The following is a 26,970-nucleotide window of genomic DNA, read 5'->3' on the forward strand; positions in this document are numbered from 1 at the left end:
TTTTGCGTTTGCCCGTTTTCAATGGTAGAAGCGGCAACAGCAGCAGCAGCAGCAGCAGCAGCGATAGTAGCAGAGGCAGCGATACTAGCAGAGGCAGCAATAGCAGTGCTAAGAGAAGCTGCGGGATTGGTAATGCTCTCCTCCCGTACCTCGCCTTGCCAATGCTTGGCTCCTGGCTCGGTGGAACTTTGTTTAACTAAGGCTAGCAAGAAGCAAACCTATTTATACTAGGTCGGACACGTTTACGTCAGTGTGCCTGTACCATGACCGCTTCTACTCTCTCTCTCTCTCTCTCTCTCTCTCTCTTTCTCTCTCTCTCTCGCTCTCTCTTTTCAGCGTCACCCTTACCCTGAAACGGTCGTGTGAAACTCTAAGCGAAGTACAGTCCTGAAAGCTGCTGATAAATGAGAATATCGTGGACAAAAAGCCTTGCTGCAAACAGAACTTTCCGTCGTCATTATGCTAATAAAGCTGACCACGACTGACACCGATGAATGTTTTAATTAAACAAGAAAAAGAAAACAGACAGAAAGGAAAAAAAGCAAATACAAATTTACGCTCTTCCTATTGTACCTACATAAAAAATTAATTCATCGTTACGCTTCCTAGCTAGCAGCATATGCATAAGTAGCCGATAAGTGCAACGCTCGTTACAAATTTTACGACCACGAAAATATATTAATTTTTTGCAAGGATAAAACATTCTTAGTTTTATTATGCGCCTAACAAATTGTTAAATGGCTTGTTTTTTCAACGAGGAAGAGAACATAGCCGACGTCCCTATAGCTTATTTATTTAGCCTATATATCGTATATATAGGATAAAGAGAATCTCATTAGGTGAAATTAAACAGTTTCGGATGATGTAGGATCCGGTGCGTACAGTGTACACACATTATGAGAGTGATGGCATTTCCAATATTTCAAAATCGCCTGTATCTTTTCAAACGGGCCTATAATTTCTTTTATACATCGATCGGTGGTTCTCTGTATTCTCTACAAGAAAGTATTAACCAACTTGGATCGAGCAATGCTTAAAAGATATTTTAACTTTAATTCTGTAAAACGTAGCGTACGAGAGACAAGGAAGGACAACAGACGCGATATCTTTACGTTTACCTTTTCCTTTTCACGTACTAAGAAGTACAATTCCTTTACCTTTTTTCTCTTTATCTTTTATCAGCTTCGTTTATAGCAAGTAACGGTTCGTCCGTTTAACGCCACAAACTACTTATCTCTCAATCGTCAAAACTCTTTCTATAATCGATATACAATTTGTATATGTAATTAAGGTTCAAATGGCTTGTAAATGAAACAATTTCGGTTATTAGTATCCTAATATTTTTGTACGGATAATGCGAAGAAAAACTAACAACGATCGATGGATAAGAAAATTTGCAAGTCTATTTAGCAGAACAACGAATAACATAACACGTTGACTGCCACGCGTACCGCAGTACCAAGCGTTCTCCGCTAGGAACTTCCATCGATATTTTAGTAACGCGAGTGAATCATTTTTTTAATTTTCGTATTACTTTTAGAACAATTCGATAGTTTTATTATTTCCTCTAGAATATCTTTTCAAATAACTACGACGATCCTTCGCAAGTAGTCAAATAAGCGCCACCCAAATACGGGTGACGCAACCCTACCGGAAACATTGCTGTCACCCGAATACGGGTGTCGTGGCAGTCAACGTGATATTTATTTATTTATTGTTCCTTAGACCGTGCCATTCGGCTTTGGACGACTTTCGGTTTTACATCTCTTTTACCTATTTCGCTTCTTATACAGGGTGGTTGGTAACTGGTGGTACAAGCGGAAAGGGGGTGATTCTACGCGAAAAAAGAAGTCGAAAATATAGAATAAAAATTTTTCGTTCGAGGCTTTGTTTTCGAGAAAATCGACTTTGAATTTTCGGTCGGTACGCGTGCACTTTATCGCGTTTCGTTATAACGGATCTCACTGTAGATCGTTGTCTCGATGGAAAAATTAAAAAAAAAAATTTTATTCTATATTTTAGACTTCTTTTTTCGCGTAGGATCACCCCCTTTCCGCTTGTACCACCAGTTACCAACCACCCTGTATATTTACCTCCCCTCTTATCTACTCTATTATATTGCACTCCCTTAATTATTCTGTCTCTAAAAACTATGACAACTTTTGGGCTTTTGCCTCCTTGCTGTGCTTCCTCATTGTCGTTCCTCCCCGTCTTGTATTGCCCTTCTCTTCTCTATTATTGCTTTTAGTTCTGTTAGTCCTTCTCCAGTCTCATTGAGTATTTTTTCTGTGTCCTTTGGTCCTCCCGTTTTTTCGCATTCTCCTATTACATGTGTCAGGTCTTCTTCTTTCCTTTTACACAGTCTGCATCTTTTTTCTCCCTCTCCTTTCCAGTATTCCCTTGCTTTGGTCTCGTTTCCACATCTGAATCTCGCTAATATTTGTCTGTCCTTCCACTTCATCCTCCCTTCTAAGTATTTTGGTAACTCTTCTTTGGCGATTTTTCTGTAGATTCCCTTATCCTATTCCCCCTCTCTTCTGCTTCTCTCTTTCTTCTATAATTTGCTCTGCTTCTCTTGCTTCCATCTGTGTCCCTCCATTTCTCATCTCTCGGTCAACGTGATAATATAATAAAGTATAATAAAGGTGCGTCGATTAATTAAGATATTAAGAAATAGACGATTCCATCTTGAGAAAGAAACCTTCGCATGATCATTACACGCTCGCACGCAGAAAAACTAATAGCATGAGAATATGCACCCCTCGAAGCCGTTCAACTTTTACCTGAAACATTTTTCGATATGTACGATCGATGGTATCGAAAATATTTCAGCGTCGACTCTTTACTTTGTATACACCGGATCGTGCGTTACTTGAAACTATTTAATTTTGCCTCGGAAAATTTTTTGATATCCTCTATCGATTCACGGCAACAACTTGTCCCAGTTACGCGGGGCATCCTATAAAATTGCATTTTAAGAGAGAAATTCGGCCAGAATATTGGAACATCGGCAAGACGTTACCAATCGGTATCGACAAGGTGTGTTTGAGTCGCGTTTCAGAGCAATTAGACGGGCATAAGTCAGGGTCGGAATTTAGTTATCGAGAATTGAAGAATCAGATTTTGTCGAACACAAAACGCGGATCAGGAGCTCAAAGACGTTTCATAGTTTTCAATTTCACGATTCGGATTGAACTGTATTACAAAACAGGCTCGCTTCAAATGTAAACAGATGTTATTTAAGGTAAGTCTACTTGGATGCAGTAAGTGAGTTATGTCAACGAAATTGCAGTTCGTTGACAAATGACAAATACAAAGGTGGTACGAGATACTATGGAAATAAAAATTATTCTCCACCTTATTTATATTTATCTAAAAAAAATTAAACGTTGATACAAATAATTGACTAGCATAGTTTAGCGCAGCTGGTAACGTGGTCGTCGTTCGTAGCCTTCCGTTTAATGTAAATTATACAACGATAAACCGCAATACAGGGTGGTACAAGAAAAAAGAAGTCGAAAATATCGAATAAACATTTTTTTTAATTTTTCCATCGAGACAACGATCTACAGTGAGATCCGTTATAACGAGACGCGATAAAGTGCACGCGTACCGAGCCAAAATTCAAAGTCGATTTTCTCGAAAACAAAGCCTCGAACGAAAAATTTGTATCCTATATTTTCGACTTCTTTTTTCGCGTAGAATCACCCCCTTTCGGCTTATACCACCAGTTACCAACCACCCTGTATATTATATTTGGTCCGATCATCGTACTACGGGCTATGCCCGTAATTGTGGGTTAAGGGGTTAAATAGAGAATGTACAGCTACGTTCAAGATTTTATAAAACATGCGCGGTATTGCTATCTTTTTCGCCCGTCGATCGCAACAATTAGGGCAACTCCTGACTAGAAATCGAGAAAGGCAAACGAATACATGGATAAGCAGATTTCCTTCGGAACTATGTTCCTGTTCATTCCATAATCACCAATTTATTAATCTAAAGGTACTTTTTATTTAATAACTCTACACTAGACTTTTGACAAAGGCTACGACTATCGACATGCAGCTACATAGGTTTCCATTCGTTGCGAGATGTACGACGTTGCTGATGAAGCAGCTCTCGTAATAGCGTTCGGAAGATTAAACAGCGATAATCGCATATGGTCGCAACTGTGAGGTCATCGGCGACTACTTAGGGCTACAGATCACGCGTGTATCATCGTTGTACTGGCGTACAAGGGCGTATCCAGGACGCGAAGACGCTAGTACTCCAGACTATGCTGAAATAAGCATACGGAACACCGAATAAATCGGGACTCGAACCGGGGATAAACAACGCGTTGTGAATATTGCGAATATTCATTTTCATAGACACGCTCCATAGACTCCAGTGTCCATTCGTTCAACGATTCAGTTTGTACGACCTTACTCGGTTCGATAAAGTGTCCTGGACCGTAGATACTTTTCTGGGATAGCTGATACACGTGATGATCGATGGGTCTGGGTATAGCTAGCGATAACACGGAGCTTTGAACGTTTCATGTTAAATAATCGTTGATAATTATAGGGGAAAAAACAGATCCATTTCGATGACCTTGAAATATGTTTTCATGGCCAACTTTTTGAGTAACTTTTTTCTATACGTCGCTCGACCTTCGTTTCCGAAATATTCCTTCGATTACGTTTACATTACATTTTATTCCGGCATATAGGTGACCTTGTTTTTACACAGTTCTATAAGCTTAACTCATCGACGCTAATTATCTTTGATACAAGTAAAAGAAGATAAATCAGTGGGTTATATTATCACGCGCGTGATTTCACTTTTATTTCGTTCGATTTTCCAAGTGTATCGTCAATTAGATTGCTACGATTTATCGTTATTTATACAGGGTGGTTGGTAACTGGTGGTACAAACGGAAAGGGGGTGATTCTACGCGAAAAGAGAAGTCGAAAATATAGAATAAACATTTTTCGTTCGAGGCTTTGTTTTCGAGAAAATCGACTTTGAATTTTGACTCGGTACGCATGCACTTTATCGCGTCTCGTTACAACGGATCTCACTGTAGATCGTTGTCTCGATGGAAAAATTAAAAAAAAATTTTTATTCTATAAGTCTTCGACTTCTTTTTTCGCGTAGAATCAGCCGCTTTTCACCACTTACCAACCACCCTGTATACAGGAACTGTAACAGAACATGCGGATGAGCCGATCCTATGCAAAGGGTTCGTTGTAAACGTACGCTTTATGCTCCGTCGACGTTTATCAGATACAACAAATTTACTCTGTAAACAGAGCAACCACCCATTGTAAACGCCGAGATAATAAGGTTCACGGATTAGATGAAATTTATCAACAAGCGGTACCGGGTAACACCTGCGACTATTCACGGTGTAACCAGATCCATGAGACGACGTCTAGAGAGGAGGCTTGTCGTAAAGTACAAGCTGGTCGTTTTCAGTATCTTCTGTAAACATAATTAGATAACGCGAAAGCAAAACGGAAAATTCCTTACATATTCCGTTACACATTGTACATTGCGAAACATACTTTTCTGTATAATTCAAGAACTATGATCGTACGTTACGCGTCGTCGGACATGTACACGATATCTGCTGACTCAAATTATCAGTACGCACCAGACGAATAGACAGATTGCGAGACACAGTGCGACGTTCTCTCTAGATTCATTGAAAATTATTTCATCCTAGCGTTTCCAACTGCCTGCTGATAGCTACTTTGGCCCAACCCATGACCCTTCCTCTTCATTTCTTATTTACGTAATATTGAAAACGATGATCGTCTCTCTGATCAATTTCGAGTTAGCTCTCACTACAGAAAGATGCGCTCGCCTACTCCAAAATTATCGTAACACGAATCGTATGGAAGTTGTTCGCGAATATCTGGGAAACTAAGGCCGAGCGTCAGTGACAGGTATAGGCAAAAGTTGTCGAGGGCGCGCCAACTTTGACAACGTGTTTCAAGGGTATTGAAATCGACTTTTCCGTATAATTATCCAATTCTTCAAACCTAAAACTAGGTGTGCATTTCAGAGTAAAACTGTCGAGAGTTGCACTCGAGATAGGTCGAGCTCGCTAGTCGACACTTGGACGACTCGACAGTGACTCTCAGATAGTTGACGACATACTCGACGACATACTCTTCGACATCAACTCGTGACGGATTTACTCTGAAACGGACACCTGCGTTAAAGCAGGATGCAAGTAAAAGGCAGGTCGGTTTTTACATGTACGATGCGAACAATATCATTTTTTCACTTCTCAGCCAACTTTTATTCTCAATTTGATTTACATAGAAGAAGAAATATCACACATGTTGGCAGATTCTTGCATCTTTAAAACAATATAGCTCTCTAAATGAACAATTAACGAACATTCATATAGGCGTACACAAAGGTGTTCGAACGAAACGTCAATGAGTGAGCAATAGAGAGCGAAAGAGAGAGAGAGTGAGAGAGAGAGAGAGGGAGAGAATATGTAAACGATTTGTCGGCTTTATCCGATTACACGCAAGTGCACAAGTTAACCTAAATGGACGAGTAGGCTGAGAATGAGCAAATTCTTCAGGAATGATGATGTTACGTTTCTTATCGCGATTTAAAAACCTATTACTGCGACTAATCAAATCTGTTCGTTCGTATAAATACGTCGATGCGTACAGATTACGTCAGATTTATTATAACAGACAAGAGCAAGTTTAATTTAATCCGATACAATTTTGATCCACCTATTATTTCATTTCTAATAATAACGAACGATATAAGTAAGAGATGAAACGCCGATTAAGCAAATTTACGTTATTTGTAGGATGTTTCGTTTAAAAGTTATCCTTGTTTCGATACAACCTAGGCACAATATACAGGATGACTTGTTGTTCAGTGGCGCTAAAAATACAACATTATACTGTGTATTTCATAAATCTTAGATCGTATCTTGTTAACATATATCTTAATAACATGTAACGTGTATCTTATTATGGCAATATGCTTACGCAACTAATGACGTTAGAGAACGATAAGGATAAACCTACACAAACGTATATCTCGTGAATGAATGAACGTATAAAATAGTTTGAAATAATAATAATAAAGCAATGTGGACAGCGCGAGTCTTGCATTTGATAAAACGAAATGTTGTCAACTTGAATGGCTAAATGTTGGTATTTTAATTGTTTAACGAATATGACGTTAGGCGAGATTCTCTGGTTTTGTTATTTCGATAGGATTTTAAAGCAACTGAGAAATGTACGTATCGTACAATAGAAGTACGCTTAGCGAAGAATTAACATACAGCGTGAATAGTAAATAGCCTGGAACGTACGATCGGTGCTAAAGATGTGCCTCATTATAATAATATATAGCGAATAATTGACTGTGCACATACATCTTTGCAAAGTGTATGATTCGTATAAATATTTTGCAGCTTCTATGTATTCATAGGAACGCGACAGTGCTGTCTCGTTGCAGTGCCAATGAGATTTCTTCACGATGTTTCGTATAATACGAGCGTAAAATGTTTCGAACAATATCCGAGTACTTTGGTGAGCCACTGTGGACACATATTGGGTGTAGGAGAGCTGGCTCGTTATTAGACAACGTATAGACGATTGAATTAAAAAGGAAGAAGAAACACTTGTTACGTGGCTACGTGCTGATCCCTTGCAAATTTTTTTAAGCTTTACAAATTCATCCACCTTCTGTAGAATTTAAGAAAAGCCCGTAGTGTCATCTTCTAGCTAATCGTAGTCTGTAATTCTGACAATTACATTCATTTGATTTACATAGAAGAAGAAATATCAGACACGTTTCATATCAGCACTTTGGAAGAGCGAGGAGAGAATATACGAGAAACGCAATACTTGTTTACCACGTATTGTTTTATATTTAATCCTTTGAGCCTTTATATCTAATCTGTCACCAAGCAGAATTTTATCAATTGCCCGATCGTAAAGTGCGATTATGAGAGAAACAAACTATCAAATAATCCTATTTTGCTAATAAACGATTAATAAATCCATATTATTTTCAATTGATTGGTATCTATATTTTTCTGGCACAATGTTAGAAAACATATAATACGCGATATTATGGGGATCAGTGTGCAACGTTTGAAAAGTAACGAAAGAATGTTATCACCCAAGCAGCGGATTTCCACGCTGGTATTTGGATCTACAGGGTGGTTGGTAACTGGTGGTACAAGCGGAAAAGGGGGTGATTCTACGCGGAAAAAGAAGTCGAAAATATAGAATACAAATTTTTTTTTTAGTTTTTCCATCGAGACAACGATCTACAGTGAGATCCGTTATAACGAGACGCGATAAAGCGCACGCGTACCGAGCCAAAATTCAAAGTCGATTTTCTCGGAAACAAAGCCTCGAACGAAAAATGTTTATTCTATATTTTCGACTTCTTTTTTCGCGTAGAATCACCCCCTTTGCGCTTGTACCACCAGTTACCAACCATCCTGTATAAACCGAATCACAAAGAAGGTTACGCAGAAATATAATGTACGTACGCGTGTCGTAACTTTCAATAATATCCAATATCCGATATGAATTGTTAACTGGATAAAGATTTCAATAAATTTGCATGTATCGCTTTATTTATGATATTTATGTAAAAATATGACACATAATATGCTGTGTTATACGAGCGTGTGGAAAAAAATTATTAACGATAATTCGCAACGAGCGACACATAAACGACAGCAAGGCGAATAATATACATACAGTCAGTTAGAAAAGTCTACATAGCACATTGCTCGAGTATAATGCGTTATAATAAAGACGTTAGGTCCACAAACATCCTTTACTCATTTAGATGCACATTATAGCACCTTGATCGAGAAAAAAAGAAGTCAGAAAATGATAAAATACAATGTTAGAAAAATGACATACATCTGTTGTATCTGCGTGCAATCGTACAAGCCGTTGGCTCGATGTTGTATCGATATTAGATCGATAATCCTGCTATTTCTCCGCAATTTTATTCCAAGATTATTCCGAGCCGAATGGCTTGATTTTCTAAATTTCTTTTAGAATTATGTTAACGATCGTCGATTCCTCGACGAGTCAGACACGAATAAGAAAGACAACTAAAGGATAATATTATACTTTACGTGACTATTTATCAGGTATCATTTTAGATTTATCAAACGATTGTTAAAAAGAATGAAAATACGTAAAATATGGATATAGAGAATAAAACTTATAGACGAAATGAAAAACGTGGAAACAGTGGTAATCACGTTGAGCGCATAATGTTTATACGATAGGATTTGAGGATTTCCAATGAGTAACCGGCGTTCTTTCGAGATTTGCGAAATTTTCTAATTTTCTGTCCTAAGTAAAATACTTTAATCCCAGACCATTTTACTAAAATTTTACTTCACCCGGTATAATGCCACGTTGGGTTATAAGCTTGGTCGTAGACTAATGATCTCGAGGTCTGCGGTTTTTGCCGGCATTCTACAACATTCCCATTCGACTGGATTCTGCTCCGGAGGCTCCATGATATTATTTTCTGTCTATATAGCATTGTGGAGCACGCATTACTCGAGTTTCAAAATTTAAGCACCGTAGATATCAAGTTATATTCTATTATTGTTAATTCACATCTATAATTAGTATCTGTTTCTTCCGTTTATATACACATTCCGTACTATCCTTTTATGTGTTTATTGTCGAAGAGAGCAGGGAAATACATTAATTGCAAGTGCAAAATCTATAGGATCTGGTCTCGTGCCCCATAAAACATTGATACAGTGACTTCGTAGATATCAAGTTATATTCTATTATTATTAATTCACATCTTTAATTAATATCTGTTTCTTCCGTTTATATACACATTCCGTACTATCCTTTTATGTGTTTATTGTCGGAGAGAACAGGGAAATACATTAATCGCAAGTGCAAAAGCTATAGGATCTGGTCTCGTGCCGCATAAAACATTGATACAGTGACTTACAAGAGTATCCAACGCTCGTAGAAACTTATTCCTATCATTGTCGCGAGACACGTAATTATATCGCGATTATACGATGTATCACCGAAAATTAAAATTAAATTAAGATCACCACCTCTCGTTTCTTCGATACGAAGGTAATATCGTACACGTTGATATCTCGTGTCATCAAAGAGGAAACGTGCCGTATTGAGCGTTGGCGGGAAAGAAAAATTACTTCGAAAGTTAGGAAAAGCGAACAAGTGTCGTACAAATGGGAACAATTTGCAACGTTGAAAGATGTACGTACGGCTAATGACGTCAAAAAATAGAAAGCAAAGCAGAAATGTAATTGAGAATCGCTCAACTACTTCTAAAAGTAGAAAATCTTGAGCGCGATTGAAAAGTGAATGTACCGATGGTTTCTATAGATCAGCGATAAAGGAACAATCAAGTATGTGGGTTCGTACAATGTTGCTGATCGACGACGACGCAACAGTAAAGTCACCCTTTTATTCGCGTTCCGGCCTTCAAATTTTTCTTCCGGTTTCTTCCAGAAGAAGAATACTTCTACTTTATACCGTTGCTGTCAAAACGAAAAGAAACATGCGCATCGTCTTATGGGTACAGTTTTTGCAAATTATTTCTTTGACTAAATATGATATCGAAATAGTACGTTGGAACAATGTTTGGAACATGTATCGTACATGTTCCATTTTCAAGAAATGGGTGGCTGGTGAAAGATTCACCTTTTTGGCATTGTTTGCGGAATCTTTCCAGACGATTCGTTATTTCTATGGCACAACGTAGGACAAACCTACAACTTGGAAGAAGAACGAAAAATTGGTAATTGAAAAATGGGGATTAACTTTGTACGAGTGACATTGTCAGTGTCTTGGTCTTCCTAGCTTTTGCAAGTCTACAGGGTGGTTGGTAACTGGTGGTACAAGCGGAAAGGGGATGATTCTACGCGAAAAAAGAAGTCGAAAATATAGAACAACAATTTTTCGTTCGAGACTTTGTTTTCGAGAAAATCGACTTTGAATTTTGGCTCGGTACGCGTGCACTTTATCGCGTCTCGTTATAACGGATCTCACTGTAGATCGTTGTCTCGATGGAAAAATTAAAAAAAAATTGTTATTCTATATTTTCGACTTCTTTTTTCGCGTAGAATCACCCCCTTTCCGCTCACCAGTTTCCAATCACCCTGTATATCGGCGTATTTCGATAAACGGATATCGTTAGTGTATGTGATATTTTTACAAATTTCAGCTTTCTCGGCTCTTGCTAATATTCCGGTGGCTACAAAAAGTATCTGTATTTACGCTTATTTACGTTTATTTTCCAATAAAGTGTTTCTTCGTCGAGCTCCGCATTTCATTTGCATAGAACATATTCGATTTTTCGGTGTTCGTAGTAGGAAAGTAATACCAAGCGATACAAATCTTAATAAGGTTGGACTTGATCAATTACCATGTAAATACCGTAATAAATGCGATAGCGGAGAAATACTACTCCTAATTACTATATTTTTCGATATGCGGAATTACCTTTGGTTGTATGTTCTTTAAAGAACAACGCGTTTCTTTTGTAACTACTTTTATTCAAAATAAATGAAAAACATCAGAAAGCGTAAAATTACGAAAGGTATTAATAAGACGATCGACTTTGAATTGAACCCTGTTGCGATTCTCCAATATTTATATCCCGAGAATCTAGTAATCTAACAACGATTCAAAGGAATATTTTATATAAAATCGAAACATTAAAACAGAGAAATCTTTACTTACGTTCAACTTTTTTTAGCCGTCTTCATAAGAATATAAAATTTCATAAATATCCGCGGCCTACACGCGAATCTACATACATCGGAAAAGTTAAACCTTTTATCAATTTTACAATTTCATTGCATAAATCTACACGACCGATATTCAATGCTATACTTTCATGGTTTATTTATTGCAAGACGATGGCATAGATAATGGCAATTTCCAAGGTAAATTTGAAAAATCGTATTTAAAGAAGCAAACGAAAAGATGGTATTCTTCAAAGCGTAAAAAGAATTTGAATACATGCGTGCTCTATAATCAAATGCTAACTACCGAAACTGTAGCCAATTTTACAATACAATACTATGTTACCTATGAAACTGTAAACAAATGGTAACTAAGACTTTAACCTAATGTAGCGATTTTTAACTGTTCTTGATCGTGGTACGCGTAAACTAATTACTAGAATTCTAGGGCACGTGAAAAAATATATCACAGACTGTTGCTTTCGTTTAACAATAATTTAAGGAAGAAGAGGTCGGTGCCCCTGCTGATCAAACAGTCGGATATCGCGTGTCTTAAAAATCCCTGCGGCGCACGGCTTAAAAATGATCCTAATGGAAGAACTTAAAGCCCGTTAACTGAATAGATATTTTACGAGAAAATATTAACAATTTTTTCAGAGAGAAACTACGTATTACGATAAAGGTGGAATATGCCAGCAGAAAACAGAGTTAAGTAAGGCCTGTAGGTGTTGGAAATGTTCGTACAGCATGCCAACGTGCTGGAACATTGATTTTAGAGTAACAATTTTCTAAATAATTTTCAAAATAATTGTCCAGTATCTCTTCACGGAAAAGCTATATGAAAAAATGGTTGAATTTTATCAAAGAATATATCGATGAACGTGTACAGTGGCATGTATCGATGAACGCGTACACTGGCATTTTTAGATGAAAGTAAATTTGATATTTTAAGCAACAGTATTTACGTTTTTACGTATTTACGTATTTATGTATTTACGCAGGAAGCAAAAAAGCTATTTAAATAAAAGCGAAGTTGCGCTGAGAATTCGTTACAGCGTAGTGTTGCATGACGATTAACGATAGAAGCACGTGCGTATATTATCAAAGAAAGTCTTTAAGTTATCGCAAGATCTCTACCCCTAACGCGTGACAACGAATCAAAGTTCGAGTTACAGAAAATGCAAACTAGAAATTTCGAATATTCGTATGATCGACGATGTTTAGATGCTTAAACGGACGATGCTTAGAGAGATCTATGTCACGCCTCCTCCGCTAAGTTTCCCGATGCGAAACGTTCGTGCTAATTCCGCCCCCCGTTAACCAGCCTAAAATGTAATAAGTTTCTCTGTCAAATCCGAATATCGTTGTCTCTGTATAAATCCATCGCCTTGCGTGAAATTCTTCTACGCTCGTCGTACAACGACCTATCAGGTCCGTTTCGGAATTCGAAAAATCACTCGTTTCTACAATATACAGGGTGGTTGGTAACTGGTGATTCTACGCGAAAAAAGAAGTCGAAAATATAGAATAAAACTTTAAAAATTAAAAAAATAACGCCAATCGAGACAACGATCTACAGTGAGATCCGTTATAACGAGACGCGATAAAGTGCACGCGTACCGAGCCAAAATTCAAAGTCGATTTTCTCGAAAACAAAGCCTCGAACGAAAAATTTTTATTCCACATTTTCGACTTCTTTTTTCGCGTAGAATCATCCCCTTTCCGCTTGTACCGCCAGTTACCAACCACCCTGTATACGGTTACTCGCAATCTCGTTAGAATTCTGACACAGCGCTATCTCTGTATTCGTCGCTTCGTACAAGAGAGGATAATTGAAATATCGTGTGGCTTAGTCTATGAGAATACGAACCACGTGCCGCGCGCTATTCCACCTTCCCACCGCGCGGTTTTCCTTCCACGCGTTAAGGGTGCAACCGATCGCGTCAAAAGAATCCTTCGTCAGAGCAATATCAAAACGGTTTTCCTTACAGTTTTCAGGACAGAAAAGCAAATAAAAACAAAATTACATAGAAGCTCCGCTCCCCCAGCGGCTTAAACCCAAAAATTATATTAAACACGAAAAATGTAAAGCGCCGACACATATTATAGCATGACTACGTCGTACCGTTGCGTATCGGTACCTTTGCCTAAAACATCATTACATAAATTCATCATTTATTGTGAATACCAAAATGTATTTAAAATTGTATCTTGGGTTTAATAAACATCTTTAAAAAAAAAAACGGTTTTCCTTACGCAGCAGGGTCCACCGCCACGACCAGAAACATCGGCCGTTTACAAAATACCCTGCTCGTGTGCGAAGTTGTACATCGGTGAAACTCGAGCAACACGAAAGTCGCGTTAACCCCAAGTGTTCATAGCCGGCAATAGGAAAATACCGATTAACCCACCTGGGTATATAAGATAAGAAGAATCGACAAGACGTCTGTCTTAGCGAAGAACAAGGGTTATGTTACGTCGCGTAACACTCTACCTAGCCGAGGCCACACACCGCGGGCAAGATGGCAACCAGATGTCTTCGAATACTCACTGCGTACCCTCAATAGTCTCAAGTACCTTCCATAAATCTCATAGATTTCCTAGTAAAGGTCCTTCAAACCAAACAAACGTCTGTTTCCGAAGAATTTCTAAAGCCTATTGTCTACCACGGCGTGACAAGGGAAAGTTAGTTTTTCTCACGTACGCTGCAACTTTCCTCCCACTAACCACTTTCTCTCGAGGGCGGTTAAGACCCTTCGTTTAACCAATTAACAACGAAGCCTATTTCCCTCACTCTCTTAACTAAAATCGTCACCAACAAATCCGATGGTCCCGTGCGCTAGACACACCCATCCTTAGCTTTCCTCCGAGACAGCATCGTCTCCCAAGACAGTACTGATTTTACATCCTTCGAACGGTCAACATCCTTTAACCGGGTATACACACCCGCAGATCAGTCACTCACTCATCTCGTACATACGCACCAGCGTAACTACCTTCGTTATAAGTTGTTGGAATAAACGGTGAAATATAACTTACTACTGTGTCATATTCATTTAACCACCTCTGTTATCTTAACCGAAACAGGGGAACGACTACTTCGCGGCGTCGATTCACCGAATCGTAGCGAGAATTTACGCCTCTCGCTGACGCGTTTTCCTCGCGACCGCGTTTCTCCGCGAACGGTCGTAACAGGTTATTTGCCAGGGAAATATAGAGATCGTGAAACATCTGGACAACCCTCCTCTCATTCTTTAATCCATCGATCGACCAATTAAATTGCCGACGAATTCTTTTGCTCCCGTTGCATGCGGCTCTTTTCCAAAGATCTCAAACGACATTGAATGTATCGGTGCTAAATCCAACGGTGTGAATCGTTACTTATCGCGGTTCGAAAGACGACTATTACTAAACAATTTCTTCCTAACGGTAAGATTCGGTCGTACAACGAATCTTGAACGAAGAAGACATAGATAATCCTATTTTGTAAATTATCTCCTCGATCTTCTTCATTTTATTTTCGCGTATGTTATCGATAATAACAACAAGCTAATTGGATTCAATTTGATCGTACGACGATATAAAAGTAGAATCGAACTTTGAGGCTAGTTTACTTTTGAACTCCGAATACTTATATTATCTACAAAAGTCGCGACCGAACTTACGCCGCCTGTTAACGAGGTCAAATGGAAAAAAAGAAGTTTGCCTAAACTTATCTCCGAGAATGCTTTATCGAAGAGTTAGTCGATCTTTTAAGACTCGCGTTATACGGAATCACAATTACTTCTTATCGACGGTAATCGTTTACGCTATCCGATATATAGCGTGCAGAGTGCAGGGTTGCCAGAAGAAGGGCCCGCATGACGTCACATTACTCCCATTGTCGCTCTACAGCTATGTCTTACGTCTCTCCGCGTCGCGACGTGACAACGGCAACGTTGTTGGTCCTCCCACCTCCAATCGTATAGAGCAACGTGTACACGCGACGAGGAAAGTAGAGTAGCAGAGGGGACGATATGACGTCGTGTAGGCCCTTCCTTTGGCAACGCTGCACGAGCCCTCTATCAGTCGTTGTGACGTCTGTTCAGGGTTGCCAGACGATTCCCTTTCTGAAATTCAGCTATTACCTGACGTCACATTACCCCCACTGCCACTCTACAGCTACGTTGCTCGTGTCACGTGACGCGAATTTAGAGGTCCTACGTCTGTCCGCGTCGCATCAACGATATTACCCCGTACTCCACACGTCCATTTGTCTACGGTACGAGTTACGACGTCGCTAGACCACCAACTATACCACTTACCCTACTACCAGCAGGATTTTTCCCTCGTTTCCCTCAGTCTGATAACGCTGCGACTATTTCATTTCGTGTGCGTTCACAGTCGTGTACCTAGCGGCGTCTGACTGGTTCCTTCTGCGATTAGAATCAACGACTACGTACTTTCTGAATTACGCGATATGCATTTTGTGTACGGCGAAGTACGACTTTTACTTGACGAGTTTCCAAATCGCCACTATCCACAAGGAGAGTTCTTCGAAAATATCGATCACAGATTAAGAGAATTCGGATCTTTCCATGAATGTCATAGCGTCGGATCGAATCAGATCCAGCTACCAAAACAATCGATACAAAATTCCCAACGCTTCTAACCCTTCGATAAATCATTTCCGGATATAAATTTACACGAATTTGTTTTATTCTTCGCTCTTGTTCGCTTGATCTCATTGACGCGTAGTGCGAGTTTGGTGTCGACCAATTGTCGTTTACCCCTACTCCCGCTGCCACTTTTGAAACAATCATAAAGATAAGCTCGCGTATTGGCGGAAAGGTCGCATATATAAATAAGATCGTATCGCTATACGGCAGTGACAGTGGCAACGAGGATACGATTTAAAGGAGACGTCTGGCAACTCTGGTCCTCCCGACCATCTCGAACTCCCTCTATAATAATATTCCGAAAGCTTGCAACAGCGTGGAACGCAGCAAAGTTAATCGCGACAACGCAAAGGCACGTTTACGTTGTTGTAACTATCAATGGCGCCAAGTACGTGGCAAGCAGGTTGATACGTTCATTAACTAGATCCGAAGCCTCCATAAATATTTCGTATATTACGTACTTTGAAGCGAACAACTGACTGAAATCTAAACGCGACAGATTCGAAAGCTTTACGAGTAGCTACTTTCGAAAATAAAAAAGGTACCGCCGAATGGAATGGAAACTTTAATCCGCTTAAAATCATTCTTCCCGGTCCTACATAGATGCAATCGCGAATATCAATATAAAATTCCTTTGGACGCTGTTCGATCGCGAGTCTACAGTTCTGTTCAATTTGTCCAAGTTTGTTAGAAGAATTCAACAAAGTGACAACGCCTTTCCGTTTCTCGTCATTTGATACTTCTAAGGGATTCGATTCGTTCGAGCATCGAAGTGCTTATAAGTAGATTTCCGCGGGTAGATATTCGCGATAAGCATTCGGAACTAGCTTAGAGAGTAAAGACGTGATACTTGGCTAGTTCGATGAACCAGCCATTGTATCTTACGAGTAGCACGTAAATTCCATGAGGTAAACCTCAAGTATCGTCTTTGACTCGGACTTATTAATATTTATTAATTATATTGGAGATTATATCGAACTTGGTCCCATGACGATATAAATTATGACGAGTTTTACGGAATTTTTCGATGACGTATAAATATTACGAAAGCGAGCGCAAAGAGCAATAGACATTTCACCGAGACATATCGATCTCTTTGGATAATTCCGTTCCCTTCATCTCATTTGTTTTCATATCTTGTTTTTTAAGCCGGACCGCCGTGGAACAACCGTGGAATACGACATTAGCTCGAATATAGATACAGAATATAGATATCGAGTATATATATATATATATTAGAAAGATTTCAGGCTAAAGGTAAGCGAGTAAAGGTTGAGAGATAAAGCTATCGCGAGTTGCGAGAGGATTTCTCGCAAGTGGACGAGAGTTGATACTTGCGCCATTTACTTTGAAATGAATACAAAGTCTGAAACGTTAAATCTCGCTCTACACCCTTGAAACGCGCTGCGATGTACTCTACTTTCGTGAAATTTGTGTCAATTCGTGATACGATACGAACGTTGAAACGACAGTTTCATTACTTTCCAACTCTAACGTTATTGTCGTTAATTTATATCAGCGACCACGTCGATCATAAAAAATACAAAATTGAAGAGCATTCCCGATTGGTTTCGATATGGATTCACCGATACGGATCTATGCTCGTAATATGCATCGTGAGAAACCGACGTGTCGACGATCCGTGCGTCGCAACGTGTTTCGATGTGAACCGGGGCCTTTAAGAATTATCGCATATATACTATAGTATGTGGCGAACTGTGGTGTTCCACTACGATCTCGGAATACAAACGGTGAAATATAGTTAATAAATCGCGAGATTTAACAGAATATTGCTAAACGGTCTAGAAACTCAGCCGAATCTCCGCGATGTCTACGAATCGGGGAACACATCACAGCTTCTTTCGGAACAAAACTCTTAACAGTTACGGATTTCAAGTTGAAAAGTATAGAGGAATACAGTGCTGTTTTGACGTGCCTGTTGTTCGTACAACGATATGTAACGGATGTAACGAATAAACCTTAATTGAGATTTCATAAGCTTAATAAGAAAAAGAAAACATCTCATTTGCTTGTAATCTCCTGGATACATATTATCATCGACGTTTTAAGTCTTTGTGGTAAAAAAGAGAAGATTACGATGAAAGTGACGATGAAATGCCTTTGTATTTTGAGATGTTTATGGCGTCAGCGAGAGGACTTATGATTAGATGGTTCGAGACACAAGACAGAATATGATTCTACTTTGTTCGATGTACCGACAAAATTTTAATTTAGCTATAAACAAAATGTAGAACCCATAGATAATTTGAAAAATATTACGTTTACGTTCTATCGTTTTCTTTGTAATTGTTCTTGTATTATGAATTTTCAAATATATATATATATATATATATATATATATAGAGAGAGAGTAATAATAATAAAAAGAAACGGGTATTGTATTATCCTAACAGTTACGCGTTAATTCGGATACGGAAGGTTCCGGTATACGGCCATATAATATAGGTTATGTTTTTCTGTCTCGTAGCAAAACGATGATACTGTGGCATAACCATACTTCAGTTCCTATTCAAATTACAAATTACCAGGAATACTTACGTAAAATAAAAAATATACTGTATATCGTCGATTACAACAGAAAAATGTTATAGGTTATAATTAATTGTATACATCTATAATTGAAATGATATTACATTTGGCATTTATATAGACGTTTATATTCAAATTGAATTAGAAATTTTCGTACTTAATCGTTACACTCGTTAATGACGATTCGTTAACTTATCAAACTAATAGTATCAAAATTTAGTCTATTTATCGATAACGATAAAAGAAAATCTACCTTAAATCGGTATATATATATATATATATATAAATGACTTTACTTAAGGATATTCGTACAAACAACAGCGAAAAATATTTATAAATTTCAAATAGAATAATAATGCTGACACGATAATAATAATAATAAAATTATAATACCTATAATAAACAGAGTATTTGTAGATAGTTGAAGAACATGTACATGTAAAGACACGAGGAGATACGTGAATGTTACGACTATACAAGAACGTATTTCTTAGACGCGTCTCGTACAAAGAGATTCGTATCAAACCGGACATACCGATGTAACTTTTATAGCTGTTTCCACGGGAATTGGAGTAAATTACTAGCGTGCTTGTCGGCTCTCTTTGTTATGGAAGCTTTCGCTGTCATTTAGAATTTTGACTTTTTGCCTATACGTATGTATACATCCCTTGGCTAAATAAACATAAGAACGCCAAATCAAATATTTGTAGCATCTGTCCGTAGAAATTTTCACCATATTCCAGTATTACAAACTGATGCACCTCTTTTTGAATTTCAACCGAAACGTAAGCAAATTATATCGTTTATGCGCTTGTAAAATTTACGGACTAATTTGACCAATATGATTTTGATGATTTTATCTTTATTTATTTTCTGTTGCGTGTTCCTTCGACGCATATTTGAAGGGCGATTGATTGGTATTTAAGAATAGGAGAAAGGGACAGAAACAAGCGGTCCTGACAGCACCTTTAAAGTCGGAAGAACCGATGACTAGCAACTGGCGAGGGGCCCTGAACTTCGTGTAAAAGGTATATACCTACTGGTCCAGAGCGCCCTTGCCTTCGCTTCGTCAGTTTTTTCATCGTCTGCTCTCGGACTGCTGCTTTTAAAGCGATCGTCACGGGCACCGCGCTTTTAAGCGGCTCTTTCACAGCAGGTGTGCACGCATGTCTTGCATGCTGTCGTTTCTACTATACTCGCGCTATTTTCCTTCGATAATATTTCTCCCACTCGTTAAAACCTTACTCGTGTAACTGGTGTGCGCATTGAAAGGTTATACGGTAACGATGCATATACATAGACGAACGAAATTTGTCACGCGCCTTTGATTAACTAAAAATACTTGTCCGTTCTATTGCAACGCGTGTCATGCCTAATACGATGACTCTACCCACAAACACATGTATGTTATCTGCTTCTCGTCTATTACAATTTAGTTGGACAAAACGGTTTAATTTTCTGTGTTTTCCATAAATAAGTTTCCTAAGTTTTTCATAACACGTATAAAATGAATGTTGCAAGAACATTAACGTCAATATTTTATCTTCCTCCGTCGAAACAATATATTTTCTCGGTATTTTTAACAAACTAAGGAACGGTTACAATCTATTTCTTTTTAAACGATATAGTTTCTATCGCCATGCCTGTCCGTCGCAAGTAAGTGGGTTTTAAGAACCCAATGAATCATACTTTGTAGATTTTTCTGTCGTCTAGTTACATCATTTTTCCCAATAATCATCGCTTTGACAAGGATTGTCCTGTTTAAACGAGCTAAAAGCTGCACGGTATTTTCGCCAACTTGACGATATACAGCGTATTCATAATATCGACGAACCTCGTCAAATTAATTTGCAACTTTACAAGTTTCTACACACTTTGTTCCGTCACGTAACGTTTTCATTCCGTTTTACTTTAAAATGTTTAAAAATTATTACGATATACACTTTTGTACGTATTATATGCACGTATATATTATATAATAAACGGAAAATATTAAAAATTGTCGAAATATTAATATAATATATTAATCATCGAAAATATTAAAAATATTAAAAATTAAGTGATTTTAATAAGCACTGTAGAAGAAACGTCGATATTTTGCTAGCATTTTGCGGATCTAAGCTTTCTTAAAGATTTTACATAAAATGGAACGTATAATTTACATATAGCTTATATTACATATTATATATGTTATAAGTTCATAAAATAAGAAGAATAAAACTACGCTTTTTAATGCAAAAGTTACAAAAGATCCGTAATGTATCAATTTTAATCTGTCTTTTATTCGCCCTTGTATCAGTTGTTCAATTTTGACACAACCCAACCCTATTATTGGGAAGATTTATAAAGTTAACCTATAAAATTCTTCTAAATAGTCAGAGAAAGGAAAGTTTCGAGACAGATTCGTTTCAAAGATTGATTAAATTTAAAAAAGGTTACTGTTGTCTTTAATTAGAGAAAAAAATACCACGGTACATCTGCTCTTCCGCCAAGAACGTTAATATTTTTATAATATTTGTGTTTCATAAGATGTATGTGTTTGTCTTGTCTAATAAGTAGAGTGTCGATTTTTATGCATCTATGGGAAATTTAACGGTGCCAAAACGAGTCACTATATTAACGTATCATAATTCTCTGTAACATCTATAATAAAATTCAATGTTCCTCGATGATATGTACGTAAAATTCTGAATTTTTTAAAAAAGAATATCTGGTACTACCCAATAACTTTATACATCTCTTTAATCAGATAAATTATAAATTATTGTTATACTTGTAATTCACTTGTAATCAATATTTTGCATTAAAAATTATTCAATTTTCATTACATAAACTGTAACGTCAAAAGGACGTTAGATATCCATTATATATAGTATCGACGTAAACTTATCGAAAGAACAATGAATATTGTCATTTGTTGCAAAACAAGTCTGATAGGACAAATGTCCTATGGAAATATATGTATAAAAGAGAATGAGTAATCGTTTGTAGATATGTAAATTTACATTTTATTAATTATATAAATACGGTAAGGTCGCTCGCGCGTTCCATTGTACGTGTCAATCGTAACAGCAAGCTACTTCTATTGACATAAATAGTACACAGAAACGATGATCTTACCTGACAAACAGTTGTTCTTGATTATTTACTCTCCAGGATACCACAGTAGCTCCTGCAAAATGAAAAATTTCGATCAAAATCTTAATTTAACATCTTCTTTGCTGTCGTTCACGAAAATAATAAACTTTCTACTGTTAGTTCGAATAGAATTGAAGTGTACGTTTGTCATTTAGCTAAATGTCATTCATATTCAAAAATTTGAGGAAAACGTACGGTGTGTTTACAATGACGATGCCGCGAATAAACGGCCACTTTAAAAGAAATGTCGAAATGCATTTAATGTATGAAAATACACGGCAAAATTGATTGCAATGGCACGTTAAACTTGTAATTGGACTGCAAACATTTAATAACAACGTAGACATGTATAAATTAGTGGATACACGATACACGTATGAAAACAGCACAAAAACTGGAGGTTAGGCTTGAGTAAAGGCGCGCACACACTTTGTCTTCCTCTTGAACAAAATATAAGAATACGACACAGATCTGGGAGCGTTACATTGCCAATATATCTTACGACACGTTCTTTCAAACTGTGTTCCTACGCGATCAGTTTCTGTCGAAATTTTTTTAGCAACACCTCATGATGATGTGGAATATTGCTTTTCGGCGTAAAGATGATTCGACAAGTGTGTGTATGTGTCGTGTGTGCGTGTGTTGTGTATGTGTGTCGTGTGTGTGGGTCGCGCGTGTCGTGTGTGTATGTCGGTATGTGTGTCGTATATGCTTGTATTGTTACACGTTATGTCAAGAAGATTTTAATACAACTCGATAGTCAACTCGTAAATCTAATGATTTGTAGCAATCTGCACGCGCGCACACACCGTGTAAATTGATCGTGCAGGTGGTATTGTTGCCTCTGTCGAGTACGACAACGCTGGTAGCCGCTGCCATGTTTAAGTCGTGAATGCGCCGCCGAATCCTCGACCAACGCAGTCAACCTTTGTTCAATGCCCCTAGTTTACCCCCACCATATTTCGATTTACTACTTTAATACACAAGTCATTCATCCTTTAGTGCCCTCTATGGGCAGCCACTGTAACTTTGTACACAAGCAACGTTTCGATAAGAACGATATTCGACAATCAGAACACGATTATGGAAAAAATGAATTGTTTTACTCAATGTTGGTATATTCTGGTAGAAATGAAATTGTTTTATAGTTAATGCTATATAGATATCGAATATCTTAAATGTCACTAAATGCACTTATTTTCTCTTTTTTCCCTCACAAAAATCAGTACCGCATTAAGTGCGAATGGTTCACACCAACAGTTAATATTTTTTACTATTTACGAGTTTTATTAGAATAAGACGTACATTACGCACTAGTTAACAGGACTATTAACTATATGTAATGTCCAATTAACAACTATTAATCATTTTTAATAATGGTGGAACAGGTTCATCGACAAAGATAAGCTATATTTTATTTTATTCAAAGATTAAATGCAAACAAAAAAGAATAGTATATTCGTTAACACGCGTTGGATAATTTGTTCTATTTATAAACGTAGTTAAAAGAACGCAAACGCCGGTTATTCGTGATTTGACGTTTTAAATTCCCGCCATAGTCTAGCTATGGACCAATCGTATTACGCAATTGGTGTATTTCCGAACGGCAACATTGGGTTTGTTACGTGAGTTGAAAACATGGCATCATTGCAACAGTAGGTCAGAAGACGGGACCGGTTGACAGAAAGTTTGCTATTCTACTACGATTATGTGTCGTTCGTTGAGTAGTGTCACCGTGCGTTATATCGACTTGACGAAAAAATTACTGAAAAGTCGCGTGTCAGCGACAGTTATAACCATTTACGGCAAGAATAACGTGAATCGAAAGTAATTAGCTGGCAGTGTGTGGTGCTGTGGGGCAGGAGACGATGAGGGTCGGGGGGATAATTCGGGTGGCGACTTGAGGGCAGAAATGTTGAAATTTGGTAGTAAAAGTGACGTTACGGTGGTGCATCGCGCCACTATTCGACTTCTAGACGACGCCGAAATTATCCACTGCGACTTTCAGGTGAGATACTGGTTAACTAGTCACCATACATTAGTCAACTATTGACGGTGCTTGTATACACGCTTTTACCCCTTTTCTTCCTTGTTGCCGGTAACGATCGTTCAGCTTCAAACAAGCCGAGAGTTTTTGCCGGCTTGAGAACGCCTAAAATATACGTATGTAAAGAGTCGAAAAGATTTTCCATAGAGGCCAGTGTCTCGATTCCAGCGAAACAAGCATTTCGATCGATCCCAGAAAATGACCGCTACAACCATTTGTTCATTCAAAAATTCTTTTTCCTGTTAATCACGACTTGACGAGCTAACTCGATGTAAAACAATTTTTTAATTATGCGAGAGATTTAGCGGTTTCGTACTTGTGCTTTATAAACTCGTACTTGTGCTTTATAAGATCAACAATGTCTTTTGCATCCTATATAGTCATTTACTAAAAACATAGCAGTATAGTAGTATAATTAGATAAAGATGTCATATCTTGCTGTTAAAAGATTCTTTATTGCGGAGCGATGACATTTTCGATCTTGTCGGTTATAATATTTTAAGTCCAAGATTTCATTATATTATGTAATTTTTCAGTAAACTGAATGTAGTTTCGGTACGGTTACGGTATATTGCCGAATGACAACCGACTCGAATTACGAAACGTATTTACATTGATATTTCACTCGTACTGTCTACCGTGTAGGTAACTTGTATATGTGCGTATGTATGTATTAGGTACACACGTATACAATAGTATCGATGGTTTTCTTGGGCCGCAAGACCACGTGCACGCGTATCGACAAGAACGTTACAATATTATAGAATACTACTTTAATAACTACATACGTATATTTTTGGCATTAGACACTCTGATATCAACTGCCACTGCATTTTTTCATTTTTGCTTTATTATTTTACATTATGAGTAATAAGAAAGAATGTATGCGTATGAGACGGTCATTCAGGGAAGTTGTATGTATATTTCAAATAGATGTTGTCCGAAACACTTTTAATCTTTTGATAATTTCCAACAACTTATTAACAAATATAGAAGAATGATAAGTGTGTGAATGAGGTACGCTGTACATTCATTGTACGCATATGCACATACATATGTGTATATATGCGTTAACTTTATGTATTTTTAATTCCACTATAGATTAGAGACAAAATGTTACTTTCATCAAATATTGAAAAACGAATATACTGTAAGAAAATTAACTTAAAAATTAAATTACCGTGCTTATAACTTAAACTTAGAAATTTAACATTTTATATTGTTTTTAAGATTCTTTTATCTTTTTTTCACCTTTTATACACGATATATATATTTGAAAGTAATATAGTCTAAATACTACGAATAGAATTAAATATGTACATATATTAATTTATATGTACCTGATTACGTTTGATCAACACTAACACTGAGTATATTTGTTTGCAAATGTATTCTACGTATGCAATATTTCAAACACTTTGTAACTTAATTAACTTATTTTTTCATCATTACTACGTTATATTTAATATTTAATTATAGATATAGCGAGTAATACGAGTTGTTTAGACGTCTGTATTTTCGCGCTTGTGTATTTGTTAGACGAGCATTCGGCAAACACATTTTTGTTATTTATTATGTTTCACATAATGGAAGTACGACGTACCTTCTATATATTACAATTTATATGGTCAATCACGAAAGTCTACGTACATCCGTCGAGTTTTTTGTTACAAGCTTATCAAAGAAACTGAAAACGCACTTATCAGAAGATTATTCTACTTGTATATCGATGCAATTATTATTAGCATGTATTCCTAAAGAAGCAATTAAATAAATTACACTGTTTAACTGGAAAAGATATTGAAACAGAATTACATCGACGTAACGTTTAATTTTTCCAACTACAAGGAGACAGCACGTTATTGACGCTTACGTAGTATCTACAAGATATTACTTCATATTTTTGTGATTTCATATCTGTTATATCTGTATATAACAGGTGTATGTAATATTTGTAACGCTCTATTCTATATCTTTGTTTTCTTCTTTTTTCTTCGTTCACGGAGCTAACATTCTTATTACGATTTATTATGTTTAAAGAGTGTATACATGTGTATATATATACTTTTGATGAAGAGACTCATCGTATATATATTTATATCAACAATATAGTCGATAAAGTTGTGACACAGCCTAGTTGAACAATTCGACAACGTTGTGTTTTCTCTTCTATAAAAATCGCAAGATATAATTATTTATCATTAGTGGCAGAAATACAGCATCATTGAAAAGTATCCGGCCACTTGCTTATATCTGACAGGATGTAATTAAATCGAAACGATCTGCGATGATTTTCCTGTTTATCATTGCTACAGCTCTGCTAATGAAACATCGTGACACGCAGAAATAACATCTATTTTGCAAACTGTTTGTTTTCGGGCTGCTCAACTTCTAAATTGTACATGAGATGAAGTTGGTTCTTCTAAACTGACACAAGGACCGCTAACGTTATTTCAAGCAATAATCGTAAACTATTTAATAAAATATTATTCATATAATTATATATAATAATATTATAATAATATATATTATATATAATATAGTAATATAATAATTAATATAATATAGTATATTAATTAGTATGGTAATATAATAATATAATAATTATATAATATAGTATAGTAATTAATATCGTAATATAATAATTAATATTATATACAATAATATAAAATATTATTTAATAGCTGAGCTTCTTGATATACAGCGTGTTTAGTCTGTCTCGGGCCACTGAAGTATCTCGAAAAACACGAACGATATGAAAAAATGTTTTGGACCAACGGTTTGCTCGATACCGAGGTAGACGTGCTATAATCTTGTAT

The 26,970-nt window shown here is 37.0% G+C and overlaps 2 protein-coding genes across 9 annotated transcripts in view; one reads left to right on the top strand and one right to left on the bottom strand.

Moving 5' to 3' along the window:
• The window catches only part of LOC117212948 (glucose-6-phosphate 1-epimerase), a 38,228-nt gene extending 15,165 nt beyond the window's left edge, over positions 1-23,063 (bottom strand). For all 3 annotated transcript variants that reach the window (XM_033458118.1, XM_033458117.1, XM_033458116.1), the window contains exons 1-2: positions 22,914-23,063; positions 22,087-22,138 (exon numbers count right to left, since the gene is read on the bottom strand). In XM_033458118.1, coding sequence (XP_033314009.1) covers positions 22,087-22,138; positions 22,914-22,983 — 122 coding nt within the window. In that variant the 5' untranslated portion in view covers positions 22,984-23,063. The remainder of the gene's footprint in view (positions 1-22,086; positions 22,139-22,913) is intronic.
• Positions 23,064-23,730: 667 nt separating this feature from the next.
• Positions 23,731-26,970, top strand: part of LOC117212937 (FERM domain-containing protein 5) — a 58,092-nt gene continuing 54,852 nt past the window's right edge. For 5 of the 6 annotated variants that reach the window (XM_033458088.1, XM_033458089.1, XM_033458085.1 and 2 more), the window contains exon 1: positions 23,732-24,112. In XM_033458088.1, coding sequence (XP_033313979.1) covers positions 24,017-24,112 — 96 coding nt within the window. In that variant the 5' untranslated portion in view covers positions 23,732-24,016. Of the gene's footprint in view, positions 24,113-26,970 lie in introns of all 6 variants that reach the window. The other variant, XM_033458091.1, reaches the window with a different exon arrangement.

The sequence above is a fragment of the Bombus bifarius genome, unplaced genomic scaffold (assembly GCF_011952205.1).
Source record: "Bombus bifarius isolate JDL3187 unplaced genomic scaffold, Bbif_JDL3187 scf7180000008421, whole genome shotgun sequence".
In the NCBI taxonomy this organism is placed as follows: Eukaryota; Metazoa; Arthropoda; class Insecta; order Hymenoptera; family Apidae; genus Bombus; species Bombus bifarius.